Raw genomic sequence first — 10,998 nt, 5'->3', positions numbered from 1 at the left:
CAAATATTTATCTAAAATATATCAAAAATTGGACAATCTTGCGATCATCTGTAGATATCTAAATTGTTCCTGACAATCCAATTATTTGGTGACCTTACAAACATAAAATTTTGACATCTTTTGTGGAGACTAATCTTCTCAGGTGATTGATATCGATTTATAGAGCACAAATTTGTCACGAGTTGTTTACTATTGTCCAAAATTAGTCCTTAAATGTACCAGTTTAATTAGAGTAATTTAACAGTTACGTCCTACTATCTTCACAATTACAAACATTTAGGTGATCTCATCGTTGTAGGAGAGCCACTGACCTCTTTGGAACAACGAGGCTGCTGAATTGATAAACGATTCTAGCTGCTGAATTGATAAACGATTCGGATATTGAGAGCAATGGTATAGTTGATTTTGATGCAAGTTCGGGTGAAAACTCCAGTTCCGATAACCCGTTTATTAATTTTGAAGCAGAGGAAGCAAGTGAGCCAGAAGAACCAGTTATTAAAACTGCAAGGCGTTATTAGACTGTGTAATCAAATTTAATAGCGCAGAAAACCGCACGCAAAACTGTATATGTCATGATTTTGCAGGGAGTATTAAGTTTTAATTTAAATTGATTGAGTGTTTTGAAAGCTAAGACTACTGAGAAAGCGGCGAGAAAGAAAGATTGGATTAGAGCGGAAAGGAAAGGAAGGAAAACCTATTTCCCACTCATGATCACTCCCTATATTCCCATGTTTAGTATCTCATGAATACCCCCGCTCTTAGCGCTATTATTATTTACTACTGTTGTCCTGACCTGTTCTAGGAATTTGTTATCTTTAGGTATTTTTTATGTAATTTTTGTTAGACGATATGATTTTTTCGTAAAGCAAGGAAGGGCTTCAAATCTACAGTTCATCGTGTTAAAGAGTGACCTAAACAATACTACATGCTTATTGGAACATACAAAAGCCGCCAAATATGATGTATATAAAAGTATCTTGAAACCTGTTTTTGATGATAGAAAAGGTTCTAAGTTTTGTTTTTGTGAAAAGGAATTTTTCGGGAAATTAAGCTCGAAACCTTAAGAATCAGTCAGTACTCTGTTGTAGTTCGTCGTTTACTGAAAGGGGTTTACAAATTGTGTGTCTTTCGAGAAGCTGCTTGGCCAACTGCAGAAGCAATAGATAAGCGAGGTTGCAGTTGGGCTTTGTTTGTTTTCGTTTTAAAAGATATCTTTATTAATTATGAAATGGCGTAATGATTGTAATTGTGCCGCACGAGGCAAAGGAAATAAAAATGCCTGATACAGAATTGTTTGTCAGTTTTCTGCGTCGGAATGTGTGTTCGCGTGCTAATATTATTTCTGAATTGCTCTCGAAGGAATTTTAAAGCAATAGTTTAAAATAATTTTTGTAAACGTGTTTCTGCATGCAAAATTTTTGCTTGACGTTTGCTCCGTAGAACATTTTGTTTATTTGACTTCTCGAGTGGCTTTTTCACTCCTGACGTCTTATTTTGAGCGTGATCTAAATTGCTCTTAGTCAGAAATTGGGTCTGTTACTAAAAAAATCAATTGGAAGATAGGCTGTCACAAGGGTTTGGGGTTTGATAGAAGGGTGCTTATTGCTGACATCTGTAGCGGCGGAGGTCGCGGACGCGAAGCCCTCCCTAGTCGGATTTTTTGCTCACATAAGAAAATTATCTAGGCTAAAGCTCCCTCTGAATTTATTTGCCCAGTCAGTCGTTCGAGAACAATTTGTCCAACTTTATTTGGTTTATGTTTATCCTGTTATCTTGACCAAACCTAATTTATCTTTTTTCAGTAAAATTAATAAGTTAACATAGCTTTTATGTTTTGTGCGTCATGTCATTGTTTGCGCTCTTTAAAGCAATTTTTTAGTTATGTTTTTGCGTGGAATGTTTTTCTGTCGGCAAGATTCCGCTCATATTAAGAAATCCTGCAATTTTTAGGTGTGAGGTCTCAAGCGAACATTTCACTTCCTCAAAGCTAGCTCAGTTCAAAGTAGTAGAGATCTGAAATAGTACAGAATAAGTCAGATTGATAATTTTTCTCAAATTTCTTACAGCTCTTGATTTTTATGGCTTTCCTTCTAAGAATTCAGGTTACCAAATTGCTGCAGTTTTTTTCCAGCTTTCTAGTACCTATATTTTGCTTATGATCGCGAAGAAGAAATGATATTTCTGTGGGACACAAGTACAAACAAGTTTTGATACAGACGGATATCTGCGGTGCTTTTAGATCTCATTGAACTGGAAATAGTTAATTGGATGTTGAACAGCTTTCATTTTTTTTTAAGTTTTGTAAAAAAATTTTGATTATACGTGGCGTGACTTTTCCGGAATTTTTTCTGCTAAAAATTACAGCTTCGTTGAGTTTTGTTTCCTAATTTATGTATTTGCGTAACTTGATATGCTTTGTTGCCTAGATTTTTGAAAGGGAGTGTAGCGTCTTCATAATTTGCTGCTGTTTCATTTTACTATTATGAGCACTTAGTTGTGCGATTGGCAGATGTCTGTGATATTTTCCCTTTATCTCTATTCAAGGTTCTATTGGGATAGGTAACCGGGTGGGAATATGGTGAAAGGGTGCTAAACGGAAATATGAGCAAGTAGAATATGTGGTTTAAACATAAATTAATTCGAGACTGTGGAATTAATCGAAGCATCGGTAGTCGAGTCACCGAGTAATAGCAATGTTATTTCAGATTGTTCTGTATATTTACTTCAGGTTTCAATCAATAACATTGTCGCAACATCACAAGTGGCAAAGGACAAGTGAAAGCTATGCTTGAACATAATCAATATGACGTCAATTAAATTAGTACACAGTTTATGGAATAAAAGGGCAACCGTTTCCCTTTAATCTTGCTGTCTTGTTATCCTTCAAAACAAATTGCTTTACTTTTTCTCTCAATGCCTTTCAACTTTCTTTACGTCTACTTAGCTGTTAGTTTATAGTGTCCTCCCATCGTATCAAAGTTATTTTTGCAAATTATTTATTACTCACTTCTAATGCATCTCCACTCACCCTCCATATCATTATCAAATGTTTTTTTGCAAATAATTTATTGCTTTTTACGAGAGATTAATATTGCCTAGAGCGGAGATTCTGCGAGATTTGAAGTCAACCTAACGTCGCGGGAAGCAATATACTGTATTCTATACGGAAATAGTGGGTAGCGTTTGCTGGAGTCAGTGCTGATATCACTCTGAACAGCATCGGGATGTCATCGGAGTTCTCCCTTAGGGATTTGTGCTGTTTGTTCTGCTGCCCACCCTTTCCATCCACTATAGCGGCTAAACTGGCCTTCCTGCCTCCTGCCAAAACGTACAGTGTCATTCAGGACCCAGCTACTAAACAGTACTCCCTTCATCTATCAGAGAGAGCCGAATGGCAATACGAAGAGCGAGAAAAAGACCTAATTGACGTGTTCTACACTCGTACCGCGCGGGGCAATCAAATTGCGTGCTTTTATGTAAAAGCCTCATTAAACCCTAGATATACAATTCTTTACTCGCATGGTAATGCAGTAGATATTGGGCAAATGAGTAGCTTTTTCCTGGGCCTTGGATCTAGACTGGACTGTAACATATTCGGGTATGACTACTCTGGCTACGGCTGCAGTACAGGTTCGCCCTCTGAGAAGAACTTGTATGCAGATATCAATGCCGCTTGGCACACAATGAGATCAAAGTTTTCCCTGTTGCCAGAGAAGATTATCCTCTATGGACAGAGTATAGGCACTGTACCCACTGTGGATCTCGCTTCCAGGTGAAGAACAGTTATTAATCTCAATTTGGTGTAAATTTAGGCTTGTAACTTCGGTTCACTTAAAGGTCAAATTAAAGGTCTGAGTATATAACATTGACAAAAAATTAATTGTCTCGAATTAAAGGTCTGAATATATAACATTGACAAAAATTGACCAGTCGATAGTTTCGCGAATTGTAACTCATTTACATTTCTATTTATCATTTAACTTTTGTCGGAAACGGTGATAATTGGTAAATAATTGCGCAAGAGTGATTGATCAATTGACGCGACATTTACTGCTGGTATTAATTAAGCTAATTTGGTGTAGAATATTTAAATGTTGTCAAAGTTCGTTCAATAAGCCAAGACACCAACCTTTTCAATGTAGACACTTAATGCACATGGAGAGATAATTGATCATTCAAAAGGCATGTTTTAAAATTTAACAAGATAATTTTGAACACCTTTGCCATCTTGAACAGTTTCAAAGTTTTTCTTAAGAAATGCGTTTAATGTTCACATTTCAATGTAGAAAGAACTCGGCATCAGTGACTGACGCCTTCTGCCTTGGTTTAGCTAGGAGACATCAAATGTCATGAAACAGAGGAACACTAAAAACGGAAATAAAATTATATCAACATGATCAAACGAATTTTGAAAATTAAATATTGCTTCAGTTCGGAGAAGACCGCAGATGTTCTGATGATTTGGTTCTCGGCTGACGATGGTTTGGTGATTTCCAGAAAAAGTTAAAATGCATTTGTATGCATTCTTGCATTTGTATGAAATCTTATTTCGTAAAAGTTTTTGTATGCGGTACCAGCTTTCTAGTGATACCACTCACAACTCTAAGATGAATATATCGATCGGTCAGAATTCACTGAACAAAAAACACAGTCGAGCATAAAGTTCCTTCCCCCGCTAAGTGGAGTCGGAACAATAGTTCAAAGGGGTCTGACCTGTGAAAAAGACCTGTAAAAAAGACACATATTCAAAATCAAAGCAGTAAATAGACAAGCTAGTTTTGTTCCTTCTTTTTGTTTTTGCATCCCACAAAAACTCAGCATCGCATCTTCGTTTCTTTTTGCGTGCCGATTTTGTTCAGAAAAGTCTTCACTTTTTGTGAAAGATCGGACGTTTTTTTTCTATACAACGAGTTTTTTAAGATATCGTTGTTTCAATACAGTGTGTTTAAACTAATTAAGAGTGTATTTTTTAACTGCTCTTGAACGAAGTTCATAGCAATTATTGTAAACGTGTTCGTCTTTTTTATGCAATTTTTTGCTTGACCGTTTTTGCGCTTTTCTTCTAGAACATTCTCTGACTTCTCAAGTGACTTTTTGACGCTTTCGTTCTTCATTTTTGAGTGATTTCTATTGCTCTCACTCCGAAGTAAAGCCTTTTGCTAATATAAAATCGGTTGCAGCATTGCAACAAGAAGGGCCTGATAGCCGAGTGGGCAGTGCATTTGGTTAGAGATCGGGAGGGCAATGGGTCGAATCCCAGCGTGGTTAAATAATTTTCGACCCGCCTGTCGTTCGAGAGCAATTTTTCCGACATTACTCAGTTTATGTTCTAATCAAGCAAATAAATAGACGTATCTATTCAATTAAAAAGTAAGTACCAATTTTGGTGGAGCGAAATCTTTTGAGACATAAGAGTTTAATTATTTAAAAGGGATCATTTTTTTCCTTCGATATGTGTACGCTATACTTATATCTAAAATGACGTTTCAAATTGAGTTGCTTGTGACATTGCGAAATGAATTCAGCTTATAATTATTGGTTTAATATAAGGTCTTCCTTGCCATTGAAATTTTGCGGTTCAAGTTTTTTATGATGTTTTTCTCAATGGAGTCATTTGCATATGATTGATTTTTGCCTCGAAATTATAGTTCGGGCAAAATAAGTCAACGTTTGTCCTTTTTTCACATAAATCAGCATCAAGATCATACATTTATTTGTTTGTTTACTATTTTTTCTTTTAGTTGGATTAAGTTCACGGTATTGAATCGATCCTCGGAGAGGTCTTTTCAGTTTTTTTTCTTCTGTTTTTTTAAAAATTTTTGAAACTTTTTGTTTGACGCTGAACTCCAAAGCGAGCGATTTTGATACTAAAAGTGGATATTGATACGCGATTTTCGTCGGCTTAAAGAAGACAGCTTATCAGTTTGACTCTTTAATTGTGTCAAAGCGCATACAACCTGATTCCTGATGTGTTTCACGACATAATAAATGTTGTTTCTCTTCAAATTTATAGTTGTATATTTTATTATTATGTGTAGCTTAGATTGTGCATCTGTGTTAATCTAATCTTTTGGTTTGACACGTGACGGTTTGGACCATTATGTGGCTTTAGACGATTAATGAAGATGGTTGTCGTTGTTGTGTTTTAGACTGGAGTGTGCAGGTGTCATTCTCCACTCTCCCCTCATGAGTGGAATGAGAGTTGCTTTCCCAAACACTAGCAGGACTTGGTGCTTCGATGCTTTCCCTAGGTTAGTCTACAACTCCATCAATTTACCTCCATCTTCACTAGCGTCTTCACTTTTCTTAATTGAGACCCTTCTTGAATGCGCATTCTAAATTCAATAGCATTTTATATTATTGGTTGAGGTTGAATCATTGTACTATATTGGCTTCCAAGTGGTCATCTCAAAAAACTGTATGAATAGAACTAATGGTTTTGTTCCAGAACACTGGTTGATAATAGCACAATAGCTATTAGGCATGAAATAGTTTTAAATTTGGCAAATATGCGAGGAAATGAGTCATTATCGAGTGTATATGGGTGTGTTTTTGTTGTTTAAGTATTGAGAAGGTTTCAAAAATCAGCAGTGCTCTCCTTATCATCCACGGTACAGAGGATGAAGTGATCGACTTCTCACATGGACTGGAGATCCACGCCAGGTCCAACACAAATATCACGCCACTCTGGGTTAGTCCTTTATTAATAGCTGCCATAGTGATAGCTGAGCGGAAATATTATTGGCGCTATCTTGTTTTTTCCGGCTCGAATAGGATTATTGGATTTCTATCGATCTTTTTGCGAATCAAAGAGAAGTATTGGTTTTCTTGAGGTTTTTAACCGGCATTATTTGTTCAGACGACGTTTGAACCTAAGAGCGTAAGTGAGTAATTTTTCCATGTGAACTTGGTCTTTTTTAGTGAGAAAAGTTTGTTCAGACGCCGGCTGACTGGCTTTCATTTTTTGGAGATTTTTTGTGAAAGTGTCGCAAATAAATAACCGTTTTTGGCCCATTTAACTCAGTTTTTGTGCTTGCAGTTTGGTCTGTTGAAATAATTTTTGATATAATATGTAAACCTCTGCAATTGATGTTATTGTTTTGAAGAGTCTAATAATACACTTAAAGTAAAAAAAAATCGGCTCCTGTTCTCAATTTTGTAGTTAATTTTTGGCTTTTTTTACCAATTTCTTTTTAATTGCTCTCAAAGAAAGTTTGTAGCAATTATAATAGTCCTGTGGTCTTTCTTTTTATGAGATTTTTTGTTTTGACCGTTTTGTCTTTGTCCTCAAAAACGGGATAAACATGTAGCGCCCAGAGGGCATTAAGTTCTTTTAGAGCCTTTCAGCGCGCTAGTATCCAATTATGCTATTCACAAACTGTTTTGGAGACGTATACTAATGGTGTGAAGGACCCGTACACCCCCCACTTCGCCCCTCTCCCAAATCACTCCCCCCAAACCCATCTCCACCACTGCACATTGTTCAGGCCGTAAGGAAGTGTCCCCGTCTAGCAAAAGAGCTCACCCCTCCCCCCGTACCGTTGCCCCCATCAACCCCCCGGTGCAGGCCCTCCGCTGTGCTCACCTCACCCCTTCAATTAAGCTAAAGCTAGGCGCACTAAACCGTAGCTAGCTACTGATAAAACCAACTGCTCGCAGGTCTTTTGAGTGAAATTCGCTTCACGTTAGTCGGTTATGGTGTAAACTTTAAATAATTTTTTTTGCTATCAATGTTTATGCAGCGTCCCTTTAATGAATCATGTATTGAATGCCTGTTTTGGACCTGGCATGTACTCATACCAATCCGATTTGAGAAATTGTTCGTCCAATTACCCCTATTCACCCCTCTCCCTTTGATCCCCCAGTCCAACCTCCTCCAACTGGCGGTTTAGATCCCCTTCTTGTCCAGCCCTTCCAACCTTACCCCTCCCGCAATCAGTTGACTACCATCCCAATCCTTACATGCTTTTTATGAGGTTTGTTTTCACTAGTTTTTACAGGATGGTTATGTAGTTTTACTGAACTTCTGTGCTAATAATAATAATAATAACTGACAATTTCTGAATTGAAGTTTCGGTTCAAAAATCTGATTACTCAAGACGAATGTTAGATGCCTTATGTTTTGCCAATTTGTCTTTCAGGTCGCTGATTTAAATGAAGATTACTGAAATTTTGAGAACTGCTATCTTTGCAATTTTTAGCCCCGTCTGTTTTTGAGCTTATCAGTTTTTTATCTGCTTATCCTAGTTTTCAATAGCCGCATAGTGATAGCTGAGGCTATTATTGGACGTCTCTTTTTTGTTTTTTTCGTCGTCAAGTTTTTTTTACCGACCATATGACTTCACAATCACTTCAATTCTGTTTGTTCATTCGTTCATGCAATTTCAAATGAATTGCGTGCGTGACGTCATTTTCCACTCCTAGTGGAGTGAGTTTTTCATTCGCGTGAATAAGTTTTTGGTCAGACATGATTTACCTCACTCTAAAATTGACTTTTCTTTACTTTAATTCAAGAAGATAAGGTCAAGTGAGTGTGTGTCGCTCTAAAAGAAGGTTATTTGAGAGAAAATAATATGTATTTAAGATCTGTTCACACTTTTGAATTCAAATTCAAGTGATGATTTTGGTCGCGCTGAAACAGGAAGTGAAATAAAAAACGAGTAATTTTTACGTTGCAAAAAGCAGAATTAGAAGATTTTTGTGAGAATTGAGAAAAAAATCCGTTTTTTGGCTGGTGGTTTTTGGTTCACATGCGTCAATTCGACATTGATTTCCACTGTTTTTTTATTGGACTTTTGTAAATGGCTTTCACAATCCATTCATGGTGTAACTGTTTAGTCAATGTCCTGCTCTGTTTTTTTCCTCGTCAAACAAAAAAATGTTCCGCTTTACCTTAGTTCATTGCTTGTTCATTTTGCATGATATCTTTCTGACTTCTCTAGGTTAGCTTCATTCGTCTCTCGTTCTGCTCAAATTGCTTTTAAACTGCGATTGCTTAGCAATAAAACTAAAATGAACATAGTTAATGTCCAAAACAGACCAAAAATAGAAACGGGATAAACCGATAGCCAAGTTTTTGATGCTCAGTGTTTTAATTTCGTTCTAATTACTATTAGTGACCAGGTCGAATGTTTAATGATATTGATATCAGCCCTGTACCGTCGCAATAAGAAACATGACACTGTCTATCTGCGAAGTCCAATCAAAATACTCACGCTCTAAATTTTTTACAATCAATTTTGTATTGTTTCTGTTCGTGTTATGGGAATCAATGACGGCTGTTTACAGGCAATATGTCGGGTATGTTTTTTTACTATAGCAAGGCCAATTAGATGACAGCTATATTCGTTCGCCTGTTAGGTTTGGTAAACGATCTGTAAAGTAGTAAAGTAGTTTTAAGCTGAATTTTTTGAAGGAAAAGTTGAAATCATGATTTTCCCTATGAGTACCCCTGGAACTGTGCGCATGACGGTGTGTTCCATTGCAGGTGGAAGGTGCCGGTCACAACGATATAGAGCTGTACTCAATCTATCTTGAACGTTTGAAGAAGTTCGTGTGTGAAGAAACTGGTCTAGTCGTATCAGCCACCGCCTCCTCTACCAACAACACCTCATCTGTTTCCCCAAATGCCACCAGTCGGAACAACCCAAGAGCTGCATCTTTGCCACTTGTAAAAGACAATTCGACAACTGCGCACCACAACGACACTTCATCTTACTCGCAACAACAGACAGTGGTTGTCTCCTCCCGAAACCACCACTCGAATGCCAATGGCACCACCACAGCTTTGCTCATTGGGGTGGCTGACTCATCAGCTAAGTCCTCAGTCGCATCGGGGGCAGCTGGAGACACTGTGGTCACCAAAGAGTCCCCTGGTGATATCATAGATCGAAGCAGCAACAATCCAGATCTTATCTTCAACGGTGCCAGTATACGGTAAGCTCTCTAGTCTTCATTTTGCGGAAACTTGGGTAATAATATATTGATGTGTTCGCACCGGACGACATTAGTCGGCAACGGCCGTGTCGCATATTTCGCCTTTCCCTCTGAAGTCTTACTGCTATTTTTTGCTCAATTTTTTTATTGAAATTTGATCAGCACGACATGCTTCAATGTCAATCTTAATATGATTTTGTTGGAATGGCGATAACTCTGTTAAGATAGTTTGATCTCTAGTTCCTTTTTCAACTCAATAGGTGTGAAGACACTACTTAGTATTTTGGAGTCCAGTTCGAGCAGTGATCTCAACTACCCTAATGTAGTATTTCCTCTCGTATGTTTTCAGGACCGGTGACGATGTGCTTCATCCTCACATGGATAAGAAACAACAGTCTTTCAAGAGACAACATGAGCGTAATGCAGTTTTCATCACTTCTACCGCCTCCTCCCACCAACAGCACCCCACAACAAGCACTGCGCCTCCTCCTATGCCCGTGAATCACAGGGGAGGGGACTCGACCTCAAAACAGCGACAGACAATGAACGATACAGCAACAGTGGTCACGGCTGCTAACTCTAATGGAAGTAATAATAATATTAGTAGTAGTAATAGTAGTAACAACTGTGTCCCTCCAGCATCCTCCTCCTCCACATCATAGCATCATTTGATACAGCCAGTTAGAGAGTGACAAGGAACTTATACATATGCATACAAGATTTTTTTTTATAAAAACGAAGCAATCGACACAATGTTTGCTTCGTTTATTCCTTAACCTGTTTCCATTGTAACCACCCCGTCAGTTAATTGTCGCAAACTTAATCATTCCAAAAGTGTTAAGCTAAATACAAACAAAACCAGCTCCTAGCCGGTATTTTGAGAGCAATTCGTCCGCCGTTGAACAGCCACTTTTGCAATCCATCGCTGTTGTTATTTGAGGAAAGAAGGAAACAGGTTGATTTGTTTTGAATAGCTGTGATAGCGATCTATTATTAGCCCTCTTTATTTTTCTTCTCAATTCAAAGAATTTGATTTTTATTGGGAATTTATCGGCATGACCA

The 10,998-nt window shown here is 37.6% G+C and overlaps 1 protein-coding gene across 1 annotated transcript; it reads left to right on the top strand.

The window, feature by feature from the left end:
• The first annotated feature begins 2,671 nt into the window (after positions 1 to 2,671).
• Positions 2,672 to 10,744, top strand: LOC142345894 (alpha/beta hydrolase domain-containing protein 17B-like). The gene is made up of 5 exons (XM_075398342.1): positions 2,672 to 3,772; positions 6,150 to 6,251; positions 6,565 to 6,691; positions 9,488 to 9,936; positions 10,286 to 10,744. The coding sequence occupies exons 1-5, from the start codon at positions 3,225 to 3,227 to the stop codon at positions 10,596 to 10,598; spliced, it is 1,539 nt and encodes a 512-aa protein (XP_075254457.1). The 5' UTR covers positions 2,672 to 3,224; the 3' UTR covers positions 10,599 to 10,744.
• Positions 10,745 to 10,998: the final 254 nt, after the last annotated feature.

The sequence above is a fragment of the Convolutriloba macropyga genome, chromosome 9 (genome assembly GCF_964194025.1).
Source record: "Convolutriloba macropyga chromosome 9, txConMacr16.3, whole genome shotgun sequence".
NCBI classification, from domain to species: Eukaryota; Metazoa; Xenacoelomorpha; order Acoela; family Convolutidae; genus Convolutriloba; species Convolutriloba macropyga.
Note: the sequence above shows the minus strand (reverse complement) of the source record. Positions and strands in the feature narration are given on the sequence as shown.

What these genes read in the sequence shown, in the direction of transcription:
- LOC142345894 (XM_075398342.1), top strand. Translation starts at nt 3,225, where the DNA reads ATGTCATCGGAGTTCTCCCTTAGGGATTTGTGCTGTTTGTTCTGCTGC. An exon ending in ACTGTGGATCTCGCTTCCAG is followed by an intron (nt 3,773 to 6,149) that starts GTGAAGAACAGT and finishes GTTGTGTTTTAG; the next exon opens with ACTGGAGTGTGCAGGTGTCA. An exon ending in CAAATATCACGCCACTCTGG is followed by an intron (nt 6,692 to 9,487) that starts GTTAGTCCTTTA and finishes GTTCCATTGCAG; the next exon opens with GTGGAAGGTGCCGGTCACAA.